The 20,979-nt window shown below is 38.1% G+C and overlaps 1 protein-coding gene across 1 annotated transcript in view; it reads left to right on the top strand.

Moving 5' to 3' along the window:
* CFTR (CF transmembrane conductance regulator) overlaps positions 1–20,979 on the top strand; it is an 86,901-nt gene that overhangs the window by 53,152 nt on the left and 12,770 nt on the right. Inside the window, exons 17-23 of the mRNA XM_039726968.1 lie at positions 829–1,082; positions 2,118–2,197; positions 6,283–6,433; positions 7,573–7,800; positions 9,966–10,066; positions 17,884–18,126; positions 20,392–20,547. Of these exons, the coding sequence (XP_039582902.1) occupies positions 829–1,082; positions 2,118–2,197; positions 6,283–6,433; positions 7,573–7,800; positions 9,966–10,066; positions 17,884–18,126; positions 20,392–20,547 (1,213 nt within the window). The remainder of the gene's footprint in view (positions 1–828; positions 1,083–2,117; positions 2,198–6,282; positions 6,434–7,572; positions 7,801–9,965; positions 10,067–17,883; positions 18,127–20,391; positions 20,548–20,979) is intronic.

The raw sequence follows: 20,979 nt of genomic DNA, 5'->3' as shown, positions 1-20,979 counted from the left end.
GTCAACAAAATGGTTCATAGATGGATAATTTAAACACCTTGTGTAGGTGGTATCTGGTACTTCTTTAAGTGCTAACAGTTGAGTGGTTTATGCCTTTTTAATGAGTACACAACAGTGTAAGCAAGATTTTCCTGGGTCAGCTCACTCTGGGGATGCAGGGACCTGATTATCTTCAGTATACCATTATTCAGAGGTGCTGGTAAGACATGCTTAGAAACATTTCTCTAAGACCTTCATTTGTAACATTTCTACAGCTCATCTATGAAGAATTCCCAGAAGTGACAGCGTCAGCAGTTGTAGGTTAAAATGTGCTGAGCAGCAGAAAAGCCAGTGGCTTTTCCTGGGTTAATGCTTTTAATCCCTGTTTTTGTCCTGTAGCAATGAGTGTGTGTGAGTATAGAAGCACTTGGTGACATAGGTCTCACTGGAGGTGGAGCGATTCATGTTGATTTCCATTTACTTTAAGACACTAAGGGCTTTGATTTTTGTAGTCTACCTAAAGAATTTTACTTCCATAGTAATTCAGTTTTTTCAAGACTTAAACTAATTTTTCGGTTTAAAAAAAGTGGGTGTATTTTCCTGGATTAGGTTAGGTTTGTCAGTGATTAAATAGGCAGCAGATTTGCAAGAGACTACCAGAGCAATTAATAATTTATATTTCGTACATTCATAACAATATTTTTTAAATGACACTGGAAATATCTATAATCATTAGCATAGTCTTAAAACAAATGGACACTGGAGTACTGTTTGGTTTTGTTTAGTAAATAAAAGAGAAAAAGCACACAATTCCCAGTAATGCATTTATTTTTCATTTCCATCACACAGGACAGCTTTGAAGGCAAATTCAACACAGTCAGAAAACAGCACCTCTGACAGACCTCCTGTGATTGTCACTGACACTAGCAGCTACTACATCATTTACATCTATGTGGGTGTGGCAGATACCCTGCTTGCCATGGGAATCTTCAGAGGTTTGCCCCTTGTGCATACACTTATAACGGTGTCTAAAACTCTTCATCAGAAGATGGTGCATGCAGTTCTTCATGCACCTATGTCAGCCTTCAACTCTTGGAAAGCAGGTAACTGAAATGGGAGGTGACTGACTCATCTGTGCATTTAATTTCAATTTAATGGTTTTCATTCTGTTAAAGGACAGTGTTACCTTCCATTTACATTTTCAGTCAAGCGGAATGTTAGAAGTTTGCCACATAAGGTAATTTGTGAATCTTTTAATGAAACTTGATTGCACTTAAGTGTGACATATTTCAGTTGTCAATTCTGATTCTGAAATATCACCCTGTAAGAAAGAAATTTGGATAAAATAAACCATTAACTGTTCTAGGCAATAAAAGTAGAGCAACTTCTAAAGAATAGACTTTGTCAAAAACTGCAATAGGAAACATATTGTCAGCTATGTCGTGAGTGACAAGGAATCAGATGTGAATGATAAATAGTGCCTTTTTTATGAATAGTCCTACTAAAATGGCATAAAACATCAGTTAGTATGAATGATGGTATGCATATTCAAATTTGGGAGTTGATATAAATCTCATTATGTAACTGGTGCAACAAGTTCCATCTCCCATTTTACATGAAAGTCCTATATCATATGTTTCTTACTGATAAGTACTAGATCACAGGAGACACTGCTAAATGATGATACAACAATTAGCTTCTCCTTAATTTTCCCTTATATTCTTAACTTTGTTGTTACATAATCTTTAATACAGTGATTCTACTCAAAAATTAAGAACCGGGTTACGAACCCACGCAAATGCTGATACGCAAATTACGTGTGTATCATCAGGGCCTGTTGAAAAAGGGGTACTGACCTTATGTTTTGTGCCTCTGTTTCTGCCCCTTTTAGTTTTCTCTTTTTTTAAATTACATTTTCCTGGTGTTTTTTTCAAAAGCTGAAATAGAAGTTGTGTAGCTGAATTCCTCCAGGGGGACAGAAATGTAACTCCACTAAACTGTAATGGAATTGGTTATCCTTAAAAAAATCTTGTATTTAATATTTTGTATTCAGAAAAAGTTCTACCTTTTGTTAAATTAATAAATGTGGGATTTGGGGGGGTATTAAAATGTTTGATTTTTTTTCCCTTAATCCATAGGTGGTATGCTTAACAGATTCTCAAAAGATACTGCAGTACTGGATGATTTACTTCCACTTACAGTATTTGACTTCATTCAGGTTTGTGGAATAAAAGTTGTAACTTTTGCTGTCTTATAGCAGTAGTTCAACTGTATTGCTTCATTTTTGAGTGCTTGCCTCTGTGTGTACTTATCTCCACTGTTTATGCAAACCACTCTTACTACTCAGGCTCAGAAATATTTTTACCCAGCAGACCCCCACAGGACAAGTACTCCTGCTGCTGCCCAGATTCAACTGTAATTCATAAAGGACATTCCTTAGTTTTTTTCTGTTATCTTAGGTCAAGTTAGCTGTTTTTTTAATGCTATTCTTTGATTGCATTCAATCACTTTCACACCTTCCCCTCCATATGCTCTTCTGTTCCTAATTTGCTAGCATCACCCTTAGCTTACTTCTCTTCAGTTGAATATATTCTTGACCTTTCTGTTCCTTTATCTTCTATGTAAATGCCAACTTTTTCTGGTTCCCAGAACATTTTAAAAACAGAAGCAAATCTTTCCTGGCATTCCTGTTCCTCTCTACCTTATTTAGGTGATATACAAGCCCAACTTAATCAACCCAAACACTCTGCTGTACAGATTGCCTGTCTCCATCTGTGAATTTGCCTGCTTTACAGTTCCTACCAACATGATTATCTGATAAAGACAGAATTTCTTTCCCTATATCTTTGTGAGGAATTGATAACATTGGCTCATGACTTCAGAGGTGCCAGTGCAGCTTGACAAGAAGAGGTTCAAGTATATCACAGCTTTACTTCATGTCATAAGGATTTGCTGAATGAGTAAAAACAGACACTGGAACTCTGAATCAACAGTATAATCTTCAGTGTGAACAGTAGTCATTATTGTCTTTTCTGATACAATTGTTTTGTTTCAGATGTTTTGGATCTGCCATGGGGGTGTTATTCCAGAAGCATGTTAATTAGTCTCTCTCTAAATGTCAAACTTTCTACAAGAAACTGACTAGTTTTTCATGGTTTTAAGAATAAGGAAAATCCCAGTATTTGGCTTTTCTATTCTAATGCCTTTCAGAGGTTTAGCTACACCCTATTGTCCCATAGATTGACCTCTCTCTCCTCAGTCTCAGCTGCAGATGCTTCTAGACATGCATGAAAAGCTGCCCTGTCTTTCCCGGTTCTTGTGTTGAATATCATTAAACCTACCCATCATCTTGAATAATTTCAACAGTCATTCCTTCACAACCAATTTCTTCTGGTCCTTCATAGATTCAGACTTCCATGGACTCTGCTAAGGAGCAAAGTCTGATTTCTCTGAAAGATACGGAGAAGTTATAGCTAGGACTTTTTCCTTCTGATGACTATTGAAGAGTCACAGAGTGTGGAAGGGATATGTGGACCTAGAACCTGGCACCTCTCCAACCCCTCTGTTCTAAGCAGGTTCAGCTAGAGAGCCAAGGTCAGCTAGGGTTGCTCAAGGCCAAGCTCAGTGTTGGATAACTACAAGTTCTCTGAGTAACACATTCCAGTATTTGACCTTCCCCATGCTAGAAGTGTTTTTTCTTATGTTTAAATGGAATTGTGTGCATTTCAGCTTGTGCCCATTGCCTCTTCCCACTGTGTGCCATTTAAAAGCATTTGGCTCCAGCACATAGTCCACAAGAAATACCAACTATTATTTATATAAACAGAATATATTTTAATTATATAAATATTAACAAACTGCATACACAGAAACATTTATAACTTATATAAGTATAATAAATATAAAGTCATACAAGGTGATGAGATCTCCCTAAGCCTTGTCTTAAGGCTAAATCCAGTTCTATCAGCCAGTCCTCATTTCTTGAAGATTCTTCCTGTGAGATGCTGCTAGCATGTATGCTTGTCCCTAAGGTTTAATATAGTCTCACCCAAAAGTTCATAGTGAGCTACTGAACATTCATGCCTGTGATCATGACTGGTTTCCCCTAAATGACAAACTCCTGTTGGTTAATCCAACTGGCTGTTGCAGTCATTGCCACCCTGAACACTTGCTGAGTTACTTCTACTACCACCTGCATTTTCCAAACTGGGAAACAGTGGGACATGTCTCCCCATCTGGCCTCTGTCCCAGGGCTGAAATCTCAGCATCTGAGGCACTGAACTGGGCTACATGAGCCCTCTGCTGCTATTCCTCAACTATATGTCAATACAGTTGACTTCTAGTTTAGATTTTTGCTTCTGTCTTTTTAGAGAAAATATCATCTTCTATCTAACTTTAGGCTTACTTTGGAGTTTATGAGATAACACAGATTTTCATATTCAACTTTTAGTGAAATAACTGTGGGACCAGCAGTTAGAACAGTATGACATCATGGTGACCTTTACAAAATTTGAGTAAATGACAGAAACGGGAATTCTAACAGTCACTGAGTGACTGTAATCTCAAGTAATGTGAGAACTGTATCACTTGGCCCAATATCATTTTAATAGCTCATTTGCTTCTTAACAATTAGAGAGAGATACAAGTGTTATTAATTTCTGCAGCTTGAAGTAATGAGTAAACACACATCCATTCCTGCATTGCTGCAGACCAGTGGTAAAGGAGCCTGCCAAGTGTAACTCACAAACATCACCACTTCTTTAAGAGAAATGAGGAAAATAGTGAAAGAACTCCTAGGCTCATAAAATTGTTATGGCTGGAAGGGAATTAAAGATCATCTAGTTCCAGCCCCTCTGCAAAGGCAAGGACACTTTCCATGAGATCAGGTTTCTCAGAGCCCCTTTCAACCTGGCCTTCAGCACTTCCAAGGGTGGGGCATTCACATCTTCTCTGGGCAACCTGTTCCAATGCCTCACCACCCTCCTAGTAAAGAATTTCTTCCTAATAGCTAATCTAAACATGCTCTATTTTGGTTCAAATCCATTCCTCCTTTAACTAGTTCAGCTGTAATATAATTATTTTTTTCCATATAATGTGATGCTGCTATTGCATTGCTCAGATTTCTGATGAGAAAAAAAGTTGTAGGAAACTTAGAACATGCTTACCTGTTCATGAAAGACCTCTGACTTGGAATACTGGGAATTTAAATCCTTCCTTGAATTTGTGTGGATGTAGTAGCAAAAGCACCCACTGCAGGTTTCTTCCTAATGTGAAATTAGGTTTGCTTTTGATCTGTTTCTTTGCTGACTGATCTTTTGCAGTGATGTGTCAATGCAATGTTCATAATTTTGTCCCAAATTGTCCATTTTTATTTGGTTTATGCTGGTAAGTTTGCAGCTTGAAGTAGTTGTTTAGTGTTAGAAGCAACACCCCAAAGTAACAAAGCAGAACTTTGCTATTCTATGTACACTGGTATACTTGATTTTCTTTAGATTTAGACACAAGAAGAAAGCCGTCTACCTGTTTAAGTCTCTTCTGGAGTAAAGATTAAGACCAGATTTAGCTAAATCTGTCTGGAGCTACTGAGAATGAGGTCTTAAAATGGTAGTAGTCTCCAGTAGGTTAAAATAGATAAACTCGGAAACAATTTTGTTCCTTTTGTCATCTGACACCTTTAAACACCTTTTTATTTCTCCTGAAACTGGTAATTTGTCATACCACAGATTCCTGTACAATTTATTTCCTGTCTTCTGATCAGGACAAGCAGTAGTGTAAGTTTCATGTATGAATTACAGTCCCTTGACCAAAGAAGTACAACTTCCCACTTTTTCTGATCCTCAGCAAGACTGCTTTGCCCAGAACGTGCAGGAGGCTGTCACTCAGCTCCTGACAGTCTTGCACACCTAGTCCAGACAAGGCAGGGACAGCACCGGTAGGTTTGGTAGGTGGCTGCAGATATTGCAAGGGTCATTCTTACATTTTAAGTGGAGAGTGAGTGCCTAGCTGCCATTGCTTTTTTGTGGCTTCATTTTTTTGAAGCCTGCAATACAGATTGTACTATAGAAAATATTTTTGCCATCTATTAGAAAAGATGGCAGCTTGTTGCAATAGGTTATGAATCTGGTCCAAGTTATTAATTATCTTTTCATGGAGGTTTGTTCTCAGCTGCAAATCTTCTTAGGTTAGCACTTTATGTTTGTTGAAACAATACGTAGTTGCCATAGGCAGGAGATTCGTCACCAATCTCTAGTCTATAAAATGACAAGTTTACTATATCAATAGTATTTTTCTTTCATTCTACAGTTAATACTGATTGTGATTGGCGCTATAACAGTAGTCTCAATATTAGAACCCTACATCTTCCTGGCATCAGTGCCTGTGATAGCAGCCTTTATTCTGTTAAGGGCATACTTCCTCCACACTTCTCAGCAGCTGAAACAACTGGAATCTGAAGGTAGGAGCAGCAAAATTGGTAGACTTTTAAATCCACAACAAATCAATTGAGAAGTGATTCACTCTTTCTCCTCTTTTTTGCGTCTTCTCTTGCAAGATGACATTGTCTTTGGGAGCATAACACATATTTCCTTAAAGTCAGGATTGTTACTGATTCAGCCAATACTGAGTGTTCTGCTGCCAAAGAACAATAAAAAAGGCCTTTTAAAAGATGGGCTTTATCACCACTGCAGCTGAAAACAAATAAAATCCTGACATACAGTTTTCTTGAGAGTAAATATAACTTGCAAAATTGTGGTCAGACTTGGTATGTACCTTTTGAGTTTGTTTCTTTGTAAGAAAAAATGTCAATGTATATATCTTAACCACAAAGAGCTCTGATTTCTGAATAAGTTATTTGATTAAATTTCCTTCCTGTCCCCCATTAAGAGACTAAACTGTTTCAAATAAAATTGAAAACCTCATTTGGAAGTGTGAATTTGCAGACCACTTTTTTGCAGACCACAACAGACACTGTTGCCTGGCTTTGCAGCAAACTGGCAGATCCTCAGCAAATCAGTCCTGAATTTTAAACAGTGGTGATCCTTTTCCCTTTTACTTAAGTGTAATTCTGGAGTTCCTCAGACCTAAATTTAAATTTCTTTCATGTTCACAGGGATCCAGCACTGGCTTACCACTTTTTATGTAATGCAAGATCTGCTTAAAATTACCATGTCACTGCAGTTGAATCTGGAGCATTAAAGTACTCTGCCAATGCTAAGAAAGCTTCATATAATGGAGTTATCAAAATTGCAGGAATTAATTTTGGCTGGGGAGGAGCAGCTTTTCTCTTGTGGCATCCTACGAGGATGCCGGGAGCTTCCCCCAATAGATATGAGACAAATAGTTATGTGCTATCTATGAAGAATTATGGTGATCCCTTCCTGTCAATACACTGAATGCAATTTCAACCCATTCGTGCAAGGACTGCTGTTGTATATCCTTCTTTAGGATTGCTTCAGTCGTGTAGTTTGCAACATATGTAAATTACACACTGGCAGTAGCTACACTGCTGTGAGGTGGAGCATGGCGGGGTGTTTGATTATATCAAAGGCATTTCCTCATGCATGTTTATGATGTTCTAATTGAAACACTTTGCAGCTCGGAGCCCAATTTTCACCCATCTCGTCACAAGCTTGAAAGGGCTGTGGACACTGCGAGCTTTTGGGCGACAGCCGTATTTTGAGACCTTATTCCACAAAGCTCTGAACCTACACACGGCAAACTGGTTCCTCTACCTGTCGACACTGCGCTGGTTCCAGATGAGGATAGAAATTATTTTTGTTGTCTTTTTTGTTGCTGTGGCATTTATCTCTATCGTAACTACAGGTATGGTAACTTTACCCGCAAACTGAAGTGGAAGTCTGCTGCTTCTTTTTAATGGCTCAGCTTTAGAAAATTCTGAAAAAAAAGCTGTTGTGGAATTTAGCATACATTGCAGTCATTGATGTCATAGTAGCAGTATGTCATAGTAGCAAATACAATTTAATTAAAGTAGAAGTAACACCATTATCGCCTGCAGTCTGATATTATAAAGGACTCTTTAAAGGGATTAATCTGAAAATAATAACTGAAGGGACAAAACTTTCATTTTGTTGATACTAATTTCTGTAAAATTATCTCATGAGTTTGAAACCACATTACTGTTCTGACACACTTGGGTGTTGATCATACCTGTAGAGCTCAAAGATTTTTAGTAAATAGAAGTTAATGTTTCTCTCACTTGCAAATGGCTAAGACATGAAAAGTTTTAATAATCTTTTAAAGCCCACACCGTTAGGAGAAATTGTCATCCAGTTCTTTAATTCCCAACCCACTGACCCATTTTCCTATGTGAAATTTGCAATTTCTTTTGCAAATTCTATTCAAAATCCCCTGAAAAATGGCTCATCACTCCTAGTAAACACAGTATATGAATGAGAATGACACTATACCTTACTTGTATTTGAAGTGGGGCCCATGACTTGCCAGGTGTAACCAGACTCAAACAAGCAAAAATTAGGAATATGATGTCCCAAAAATGTTAATAATTCATTTATGTGGAGAAATTCAGCTAGAGATAACTTCAAATGCAGTTTTTTTTACTCACTATTCTTTTGTTATGTTTGACGTGGTTCTACCTCTCCAAGTTTTACATGAACTTTGTGTGCAGGATCTGTATGCAGTTTCAGTACTATGGTCGCTGATGAACAAGAGTTTGAAGATTTTATGGAGGAGGTTTTTAAAACTAACAGTATTCTAATTTCTTTCAGCCATGCTTCAGTGTTGAAAATGACTTCTATAAGAGCTTGTAATTTATCAAATATTGTACAGTTTATAAAATGTTATCCTCTATTTCTTGTGGAAGGAGCCCTAGCTCTCCTTACAAAATGAGACACCATACAAATAGTTCTATATGAAAATAGGCACTTAAAGTTGTTTTGTTACTAAGGAGACTTCTAGTTCCCCTACCATTCATGGGAAACAATGTTCCCTGTTGTCCTTCTCATTTCTCACTCTGTGTCCTTAGTAGTTTGGGGGTTTTAGGAAAATAATTTCTTATGTTAGTTGTCCTGTATGTTGGAAACAATGTTCCCTGTTGTCCTTCTCATTTCTCACTCTGTGTCCTTAGTAGTTTGCGGTTTTAGGAAAATAATTTCTTGTGTTAGTTGTCCTGTTACTTGAGAAAAGGAGTTAAAAAACTTTAAAAAAATATTAATATTTGTCATCTTGCCACCATTATAACCTTTACTGTTATAAATAATAGACCCTTGGAGCAACACTAAATTATTTTTTTTAATCTATCAGCTTTCATGATGAATATTTTGCTTTTATTGCTTACTTTTATATTTACTTATGTAACCAGACATCTATAAGAAAAACAGGAGGTTTATTGAAGAAAACTATATAAAAAATGGAGAAATCATAGAAAGGCATTTGGCTTAAGTTTTCAATTCCATTTAACATGTAGTGAGGTTAAAAATCAACAGCGTGGTAGATTAAATGCTTGTATTCTATTGTATGAAGACAAAAAAGGAAATCCCATGCTTGTAACAGCCAACAATTAAAGCAAAAAATTTTACATCTTCATCTTTGTGAAACACTGAGGAGAATGTCCTTTATTTGTCAAAGAAGTGAAAATGTAAGCCATTTTGAATTTTAGAGTTCTTAGCTGTGTGTGGATTTTTAGTTAGATAAGAGTAATTTCACAGATTCATGTGTGTTGAAGAAAGGAAAGTCAAATCAAGATTGCAGAGACCTGATTCTGTTTGTAGTTTAAGTACCAATATTCTTCTGCCAAGCAAGATTGGGGTTTCTAATGAATTTAGCAACAAACCAGGTGTTAAACTATGATTTAGCTCTTCGTCCCTTTTATGATTAACAAATCCATGTTTTCTCCATGAAGTAAAAGAGGCAAGAGTAGGAACATGCATCTTAAGATACACATGCTAATTTTCTGTTTTTGAATGGCTTTTTATTTGCACAGAAACTGAATTGTGTTTTTCTCTCCACAGGTGAAGGACCAGGTACAGCTGGAATTATTCTTACTTTAGCTATGAACATCATGGGAACCCTGCAGTGGGCAGTAAACTCAAGCATAGATGTTGATAGTTTGGTAAGCAAAAAATGCACGGTGCTGTGCTTTCTTTGGAGGAATTGTCTTATTTTGTTGATTATGGTTGTGCAGTGAATTAATCTTTAGAGTTGAATATTATGCAGATGTGTCAAAAAAGTTTCACGCATACATTTGGTAGCAAACTATTGGCTTTGGGATGGCACAAACTGAGCTTTTCCATGATCAGAAGTTTTTATGGTCTGGAATATTCAACAGCAAATACTTGCACTTGAGAATTCAGATTGCAGATGTAGCAGTGATAGGAAAACCTTGAAAAGGCTTGGGGTTGTTTTATTTCCTGTGTTTATAGATATGAAATATACCTTCCTTGCTAGGAAGCTTTGCATAACAGATCACAATGGATGTTTTTGACATCCTTTCACTTATCATCAATAGTGATTTAAAAATCTGTCCTTGACTTCTCTGGCAGTCTTTTTCTGGTTTTATGTAAAATGCTCTCTGACATAAGACTTTGCAGTCATGCATAATTTTCATAGATAGGACTGGCTTTAAAACAGAGCATTTAATGAGGTCAGCACCTGTTTGTTGAGATATGCAAAGCAGACAGAAAACTCATAAAAGAATATGTTTGTTCTTACACTTTTCATCATATATTAGCTCGAATGTATGAAAATTTTAGTGTTTATTTTAAAATGTAGTAGTTACTGATCTCTTCCACTTCATTCATTCTAGGATTTAATTTAGACAGAATTTGTGTAACAAAATACCATAGTCTTACAAACCAAAAAATACTTCTGAGAAAAAAGATCTCCCACATCCTGTCTTACCTGCTCTGAACTATAAATCAGCTTTTTGAGCCCAACCATTTTAGCATTGGAAAACAAAATTTTACAGCAGATTTCAGAGTCCCTTAAATCCTGATTAATTGAAATTAATTGTCATATTAAAAATATATAATTGGGGCAGATGGTGACAGTGAAGCAATATTCACAAGTTTAACATTATTTTTTTAAAATAAGTTATTCAACTAGATTCACCCTGAGGGAAATCATTAAGAGCCTCAGAACAAGGAATTAACCACTTACAGCATCTAACCTCTTGTTTGCACATGTGACTGCTGATAGTTGAGGAAGCTGATGTTTATGTATATAGTTTAGTTTATAGCCACTGCTCGTCATTCTGTCACTGGGCACCACTGAGAAGAGCCTGACACGATCCAGCTGACAGCCGCCTTCCAGATATTTATATGCATTCATGGGATCCCCTCGCAGTGGTCTCTAGACTAAACAGGCCCAGCTGCTGCAGTCTCTCCTCATAAAAGAGATGCTCCAGACCCCAAATAACCTTTGTGGCCCTCACTGGACCCTCTCCTGTAGCTCTTTGTCTCTCTTGTGCTGAGGAGCCCAGAACTGAGCCCAGCGCTGCAGATGCCGCCTCCCCAGGGCCGAGCAGAGGGGCAGGAGCACCTGCTGGCCACGCTCCTCCCGATGCAGCCCAGGTTACCACTGGCCCTCCTGGCCTCAAGGGCATACTTGAAGTCAACTTGTCATCTGCCAAGACTCCCAGGTCCCTTCTCTGCAGAGATTCTCTCTAGAAGGTCAGCCCCCGTGAAACCACAACAGCAACAACCATGTTAATTCACTTGGCTCTCATTTGTAGACTCCATCCCCTGTAAGGAAGAATGTGATAACTTTAAATATAAAAATCTGTATAAAAATAATGTGTGCATATTACATGGCTTAATACAAACTGAAGGTGTTCCACAAGAGCAACAGGAAGTCCTGCTGTAGGATTCAGAGAGTGCTGCACACAATAGTGCATCAATAAAGGAGAACTTCCCCTTTTTAAAAGTACAGTAGTGTTAAAATGTCACCTATTAGTAGCAATAAGAAAGTAACTCTCTTTTCCTTGGAAAGGGAGTCTCAAGTTGCTCTAGACATTTCTGAGTATTTTGCTCTGTATTAAGACGCAGGACTGTGCTGGAGCACTGGTTATGTTATGTGTTACCTTGTATTACTGATAGCCTTCTAAGGTCCATCAGGTTATAGAGCAGATCCTCTGGACATCGTTTACCAGCGGATAACTGCTCACCCTCACGACATGAATTGTTAGTTATTGCAGAGGAGAAACTAATAGATATTACTGGCAGGATGGTTTTCTTGACATTTAAAAGCTGTTCTTGTGGACAAGTAGATAAAAATAGCTTAATGAGGTCAAGATAATAAAACTGCTTCACTGGGTGATACAGATGTATTTTTTCCTACTCTGTAGCCTCTGCATTTAGCACTTCCCTCATCAAAGTATTTTACAATTATTTGGTTAAAGATGTTTTGCAGAGGGTTTCCTGACTTAGTAGCCTATTTAGTTATACTCTATTTTTCTCTCTAGAGGTAGTTTGAAGCTCCCCACAGGACCAGAGTGACTAGAACTGACACATCTCCAGATGTCTCCAGTTACAGACACGCACACACTGCTCTAGTTGACACCACTCTAGCCCTTCCTTAAGCAACTGTGATATCTGTGCTTACAAGCCTGCAGACAAGCATGCCTGAGTGAATAGCACATTTGTAGGTAGTACATTTATAGGTAGCAGTCTTTGCTTGTCATATAAGCTGGAGTTTTCAGCAAGTGGTTGAAAGCCACATCCAAAGGAGTAGCTGGCCAAACAAATGGGTAGGTGGCAAATTTGACTTTATTCCACACAATCTCCATCTTGATCTTTCCATGACACTGGCACACAGATTGAAGAAATCGGAGTTTCTAGGTTGGTTTTTATTTCTACATACACAGATACTGTCTTTGAAGCAATTTTTGTTGTATGCATTTGGCTTCAAATTAAAAATCCCTATTGTCTCTTAATACCCCATAATGGTTTAATGGTTTTGGCATTTCATTCTCTACAGCCAGCCCTGATACTTTGTCTGCTCTGCCTTTATTTAAAAACAAACAACCCCCCATATCCCCCTTCCTCCCCTCCAAACATACATGGTCACTGACAGCTATCCATTACTTCATGTAATGCTACAAGTTAGGCTAGATTTATTGTTTCCCTTTGATCATTTCTGCTAATATCCCTTTAGTTTGTTTTCAGTATTTTTCTTCCTATCCTTCTAGGCAGCCTTGTGGTGTTTTGAATTTTTTTTCCTTCATAAGGAAACAGAAAATAATTTTTTTCTATATGGGCTGCTTTCATAGATAAGCATTAGCTAGTCCCAGTGGGCTATTTTAATGCTTTCTAACCTCTTTTTCACTGATGTATATCCTGCAGCAGCAGTGCTTCAGCTGTGAAGGAGAGTTCCTTTTATCAGGGAAACAGAAAATGCCATGCTTTTACTGTTGCCAAGATTACTTATATAAGGAGATACAAAAAGAATCTCCCAAGGAGATTTTAAAACCCGACTTGCTAAACGTCACAGTGCCTCACCCTGTACATCAGGGATGCTGAAGAATTAAAGTAATACAGTGTAAAGAAAAGGATCAAATTTAAAAGTACAGCTGTGAAAAAGAATGGTGTTTTTACAGATTATTTTTGCTGACTTTTTTTTAAATCTAGGACATGATCTTAATATGTTTTTTACTACTGTTGGCAGAAAATCTGAGAACACTTAAACACAAGTTTGACTGTAAAATCTGCATCAGAATGGCAGTCCTCAAAGTGAGGTGTTGGTCTTCTGGAAAGAAACATAATGAAGAAAAAATCTTTAGAACATTCTCTTTTCTGCCTGCCTGCACAGCAGTGTAAAAAAAGAAAAAAAAATCAGTAAAAGTTTTAAATGAACTAGGTATTCAATTTTTGAAGTTCAGAAGTATAAATGCATCCAATATGTAATAGCAGATGATGTGGAACCTCAGTAAAACCATATGTTCTGCCTACAGAGCCAGTTTTGGCAGTGACCTCATACACAAGATTTTTTACAACACGAACCATTGGACCAATCTCTCACAGATCCCCCAGCTGCACAGTGCACTTTCCAAGCAGTGTGTTTGTGAGGAGGTGATGTCTGGCAACACAGTCACTGAATACCGTGTGTGTCTGCTATCTTTTCAGTAGAAGATAGCACAGAGCCTGATTAAATTAATTCTATTAGCTTACTTGTAAAATAATTATTTCTTCCACCTTCTGGAAATATGAATTATATTATTATGTTATGAATTCTCCTTCAAAGTTAAGAAGAGTTTAAGTGATATTAATGAGGAAATAAATAAAAGAATTTGCAGTGTTATTAAAATCTCAGTAAAATACAATTAGGCAAGGCTAAAAATAGTGTACTATGCTATAGACTTAGGGATGAAAATAGTAAATATACCCCTTTATTCAAAAGTACTAGTCAAAGAACACAAAGATAGCTGGCACAGTACTGATGGAAATAATGGATAAGAAACTTGCTGTCACCTATCCTATACCTGTCATTATGAATGACAGAACATTTCTATCTCTGAAAGGAAGACTGGATATTTTTGTCAAATGTTCCTGGCATGCTACATTCTGCCCAGATTTAAATCATCGTTCAAGCTATAGAACAAGGAATTCAGAATTGATTTTAAATTATTAAACTGTCTAAAATACATAACTGATAAGTCTGTCAGGGGAGCTAGGACATTGGGATGAAATTTCCTTTTGTAGAGAAAGGCTCTTCACCCAGCTGGCTTCACAGCAGACATTGGACAGTGTGTAGTGGTATGCCCCCTTGGGCAGTTGGGGGGAATCTCTGCCCATACAAACATTCACAGCTCTTGATGAAGCCAAGAAAGATCTGCTTTTCTAAAATGACTATATTTCTATAAAGCAAGATTTATGAAAACAAAGGTGCCATCAAACACCAATTAGAATAACTGCATGGTTCTCGTTGTGGAACTTACTATTGACAGTCAGGCAGGGAGAAAATTGTCAGCCTGATCCAAGGTTTTCCTGTTTGTATCACCAAAGAGAGCTGGCATATATACATGAACATGATTATGACCATGCTTTTCCATCTTGCACAGTGGTTGACATGCAAATAAGAATTGATAGGCTTGTGTGTTAGCATGCTTTTTAGAACTTCTGTCACAATGGTTTTTCAAGATGCTGAGATATAAGCTATGATTCCAGTATTCCTTTGCATTTGCTTCCACATAGAAAATCTGCCTAACAGCATTTCAGTTGGGACTGAAGAGCAAAAAGGAATTGTATCTAATATTTCAACTAAAAGCACTTTTCAGAAAGAATATAAAAGCAGTAAAACAAAGATGTACAAAGGGTTTTCCATGATGCCACTAAACAGAAATCTATTTCTGAGAATACAGATTAGAGAATAAATGTTGTTTACAGGAACAAGCTTTCGTAAAACAAGGAATCTAATTAATTCATTAGTTGGAATGGGGCACTTGGGTACCTGAATGTAAAGGAAAGTCACGTCTTCTTCAAGTAAGGACCTGAAACTTTTTTCCTGAATAGGAGAAAAATAGGACATTTGAAGACTCTAGGACTGCCAGCATGAACAATATTCTCTGACAGTATGTTAGGAATTACAGCCTCTACAGAATGGACTTTAATGTTAACCCAAACAAGCTGCGTGTTGGAGATCAAGAAGCAGATAGATAAGAGAAACTTGACAAAATCAGAGTTAGGCTTACAAATGGTTCAAAAGCTGGATAAATATTTTATCTTAATTTTCACTAAAAAGGCAGTGCTTAATCTGTGGACATAAAAGTGGAACAGAAGGTAGAAATGGGATTTATAATATCTGAGGTAGAAATTACATGCAAAAGAGCTTGAATCCTGGCCTTCCTAAATTGTACAGTTTGTGGAGGGACACACACCTGTGAGTCAGTCTATCTAAAATCAGAATCTTCAGCTAGGGGTGATTTGGTTCTGCAGCTGGACATTTCACTTAAACTTGTGCAACCAGACTGGAAGAATGCTATCCATACCAGGTAGAGCAGACCTCACATCCAAGTGTTGAGGCAGAACTGGCCAAGAAGCTGGAAATCTCATAATGGGCGCTTCAAATAAACAAACAAGCAGGCAGTGGTGGTGGCATGTGATAAAATAACAACTGTCAATTTTTTGTTGAGAAGGAGAGATGAGAAGTCATTGATACCACCATCAGTTTGTTAGTGTGACAGCAACAGTCTTTAGAAAGTATTTTTAAGAATTAATTAAAAATGTGATGCTTATAGATTAGAATTACTTAGGTTTGCTGACATTAGGGCTGCATCACACTACCCTCATAATTGTGAGGGATGATATATTTTCCAGACACAAGTAATGTAATAGATCTCATTTGCCTTCAGGAAAGCATTGATTGTGGCTCTGTTTCAGGAATTATATAAATGAAGGACATCAGGATTATTACAAGAACTGTAAACTAGTTAATGAGTTGGTCAGAAAGGAAATGACATTAAGCTGTAAGTATTAACCTGTAGGGAGGCTACTCAACAAAGATTAGATTGCTGACTAAGCTCATTTTAATCTTTTTTAAATGCTCTCAACAAAGAAAAAGAGTGTTGAAGAAATCCACCAATGACACAAAGCTTTTCGGCAGTGTTGGTATAAAGGATCCTGGGAGTTCAAATGTATTAGGTAACCTCAAATGGCAGATATTAAATAGATTCCACTAACAAAAGCACAAAGGCTTGGATTTATGGACTGCTAAGAATAACCACAGTTGTAAGCGAAGTCTTGGTTAGAAATGGATAAATTGGAGGAAAGCTTGGCTGACCACCACTCAAAGGCTGACTGTAAGATGTGACTGCAAAGAAAATAGTGTATGATCCTAGCATGGATTAATGCAGATATTCCTAGTATAGATAGGGAAGTAACAAAGTATTTGTATAATGTTCTGGTAAAACATCATCCAAAATTCTGTGTGCATTCTGGTCAGACAGGAAAGCCTGATTTGAACTGGGGAGTTTGGAGAACACGTATTATGAAAGAGGCTTTAACCTGGATTTTCTTTAGTCCTGGAGAACAAAGGGTGATAGGATCTAAAGTGTCCCTCCATAAATGAATGGGGAAAACAGCTAGCAAAAGGAGCTCTTTATATTTTAAAATTAGGAAGGTTATAATAGCAAACTTGTCCATAAAGTAAAAAATATGTTTTCTGACCACCTGACCAGTGAAATTGTAGGAGATTAATTATTCATTGACTTTTGACCCATTTAATAAAAAGCTCAAGAGGATCCTTTCTAGTCCCATGTTCCTTTGAAAATGCACGAAGACTGCTACTAGCAACTTTAGTCTAAAGTTCACAAACTACAAGACTATTATTTCACCTGATATATATAATTACTGATAAAAAATTCATTGTCATGGAACTTCCTACAATTTTTTTAAAACTATAATTACTCATAAGTACTCAAATGTTAGTGTTTAATGATTGTTCCTTTTTTACTTAATGCTACTGCTTTGCATTTTTCAAATCCCATGCAATCTACTGATCTTTGGAGATCAGTCATTATTCAAAGAACTTCAGGTTTTGGGCAACCCCATACCTTCCTGTAGGAAAGAGTTTAAGTGAACCATGCTGTTTTTATGATTATACTTTGTTTTCCTAGATACAAGTCATCACTTTTCAAAATACAATTTTTAAAGTAGCAAGAGTCACTATGTCCATTTCAAAAGGAAGCAAGAGGAATCACACATTGCACCAAAGTCAGTAGTACAAGTGCAATGGAATCTAGAGCTCTAGAGGAGAAGCAGCCCACATTTGAAAATTATATCATAGCACAATAAAGTTTTGGGTTACTCATGACAGTAGCTAACACAGAAAAAAAGATTTCACTGTTCTGGCTAGGAATTTGTAACAATTTAATTTCATTTGTTTTGATAGTTTAGTATGAATTACAATTAGAATACCGTTTGTTTTGATTTGCAGATGCGGTCTGTCGGACGAATATTTAAATTCATCGACATGCCAACAGAAGAGACAAAAAGCATTAAGCCACAGAAGAATAATCAGTTTTCAGATGCCCTTGTAATTGAAAACAGGCACGTGAAGGAAGAGAAGAACTGGCCATCTGGGGGCCAAATGACTGTGAAAGACCTCACAGCCAAATACGGTGAAGGTGGAGCTGCTGTACTAGAAAACATTTCCTTTTCAATAAGTTCAGGGCAGAGGGTAAGACACTGTTTTATTGTGGTTTTCTTCTGACTTCTATTAAGCTTAAGTATAAAATTGCTAAAGAGGATTTTGAGTCCCATAAGATTTTCTAAAGGAAATTGTTGCAAAACAAATAATCTTCTAAACTAACTGAAGAACAGAAATGACTTAGGATAAAATACACATACAACACTTTCCCAAGCTGCATTGCTGTGCCTGAAATTCTGCTGCAGTGGAGAGGGAAGCTGCCTGGTGAATGCAGGTGATGGGGACAGCCTGACCCGGTGGGGCAGGGCACAGAAGAATAGGGGCTGCCGTGCCAAGGGAAACGCGCCGCTGGCTCCGGCGGCCGGGGGGTGCAGGTGCCGTCTCTCCATTCCATGAGGGCTCTGCACCACCAAGAGCTATTGCACTGCAGACCATGAACAGCTCTGTTCTTTACAGGATTGACAAACCTCGCTAATCTTCACATGTGTTTGGGGCTGCGGTTAGGAAAGGGCTTTAGCTTCAGGACAGCATTTAGGTGGAAGTGTAACACTTTGCTTCAAGTTCATGCTAAAGGCCCATCCTTGGTGGAATGGGAAGAAGGGCTCGTGATTTCCTGAGCTGAAGGCACACACAGGAGGAGGAGATTTTAACTGTCCCATGTAAATGAGAAAACAGGGTCAGTGACAGCTCCCTGGCCTTGACATAGGCATATATTCACTCCTAATTTGGATAGCACCAGTCTTTGCCAGGTTGGGTAGGGTTGTCTTGGTTTACATGAACTGAATGTTTCATCTACTAAGTTTGAGGACACCAAAATTTTGAACCCAGAGTTCTGACTTCCTGTAGCACAATGCTGAAGGCGCTCTGCCTTTGAAAGAGGGAAACATGTGATTCCTGGAATGTCAAGATGCAGGTGCTGCTGCAGCCTGGTAGATTTACTTCCTGGAAGATCCCTTGAAGCAGTGGAGTAAGGAAAAGGAAAGATACTTTTGTGCTGTACAGAGAGGGGGGAGAGCAGTAAAAACAAAAATCCTTTTCTCAAGGGCTGTGATTCAAGTTTGGTGATCAACCCTGGGCTCAGATGCTCCTTAAACTGGAAAGAATTGGTCTCTACTGCATAGGTAGTACACCAAGAAGGAAACAGGAGTTCTCCTCTGCTGAGGGATGGAATGGGATGGAATAATCATCTAGTCCCATTACCTCACCACTTAATAGCTGTCCAGAAGTTGAAATGTATTACCAAGGGCCTTTAAGACTTATAGGCTTGGGGCATCAATCACCTCTCTAGGAAACCTGTTCCAGTGTTTAAACACCTTCTTAGCAAAGAAATGCTTGCTAATGTCCAGTCTGAACCTTCCCAGTGCAGCTTTAAACCATTTCCACATGTTCTCACTGGATCCCAGGGATAAGAGATCAGTTGCCCCTCAGCCTCCTCTCCAAATTAGACAAGCCCATGTTCCTGTCCCCTCATCACAGGACGTTCCTTCCAGCCTTTTCACCAGCTTTGCTGTCCTCCTCTGGATGCATTCACTCACCTTCACATCCTTCAGTGTGGTCACACTACAAAAGCAGCCCACACTCAGGCATTGTTAGCTGTGTAAACCCAGATGTTGGAAAAGCAGCAGCTTGGAGTTTGTTGGTGGTTACTGTAGATATTTTCCTGTTCTTGGCATAGGCCGGTTCCCCTACAAGGGAAATACAACTTTAAAAACCCCCAAAACCTATATTATTATGTTTCTTCACACCCTAGAGATAAGGAAAATCAGCATCACCTGGGAAGGGTGAGGACTTGCACAGATGCTTAGAGGCTGGATGATATCTGCTATAACCCCTGCCTCTGCCCCAAGCTACCCCAGTAATCAGAGTTAGGCTCTTTTTTTCAATCATATGAGAATGGAGTAGCTTACTATGATGATCCAAATGCACTCCCTACTTAGTTTTTGGTTTCTGGATGTGATTTTGTTGATGAGGGCTTCATGGCAAAGTGAAGGGAAAAGGCACAAAGAGCTGGGCTGATCAGTGCAAGATAATAAACAAGCAAATTTCTGACCTTCAGCTTAAGGTAGGCCATCAGATTTTCATCTAGTTAATTCTAACAAAACAAAGAAGAGACTGCCCAGTGTTTGATTCCACCTTTGCTGTAGGCTTTTATCATTCCCACATAAATGACATTTGCTATCCCATTGAGATCCATCTGGAGTGTTCTCCACTTCTGAGACCTCTAAGGTTTTTGCTTTAGTCTATGATTAATATGTGAAGAGTATTAAATGTTTGCTTGTATGATGTGCATTGCAGGTGGGCCTTTTAGGAAGAACAGGCTCAGGAAAAAGCACTTTACTTTTTGCATTTTTAAGACTGCTGAATACGGAAGGGGATATCCAGATTGATGGAGTCTCCTGGAACACGGTCAGCGTGCAGCAATGGAGAAAAGCATTTGGAGTGATTCCTCAGGTAATGAGATTATTGAATATTTTTGTGCCTTTATTTTCATTGGTTCTGTATCTGTATGCACAAAGTTGCTTTTAATATGTTCCTTATTGTATGCTGAGAAACAAAAACCCCACAGATTTTGTGAAAAGGGGAGTGGCATGGATGGGTGGAAGGATGCAATCATTCACAGCAAACTGCATTTTTAGGATTTTTCTGCTGCTCCCACAAGAGCTCTTCTAAGAATGGGAAGGTACAGCATGCTCAAACAGAAGTGTTCCCAGCTGCCTATCCCTGCCTCTCTGAGACAGTTTGCATTTTGAACTAGGATAAGACAGTGCCACATGAAGAAAAAAATTACAATCAGTGTTCTCAGCTACTGTTTTCCGGAGCTCTATATCACATATGGTTAACACATGGATACTGCACATTGTGTGTTTTCCTGGCAGACTGGTA

Source organism: Passer montanus, unplaced genomic scaffold, assembly GCF_014805655.1.
Source record: "Passer montanus isolate IOZ18808 unplaced genomic scaffold, ASM1480565v1 scaffold6, whole genome shotgun sequence".
NCBI classification, from domain to species: domain Eukaryota; kingdom Metazoa; phylum Chordata; class Aves; order Passeriformes; family Passeridae; genus Passer; species Passer montanus.
The sequence above is the reverse complement of the archived record's forward strand: the minus strand, read 5'-3'. Positions and strand labels throughout refer to the sequence as shown.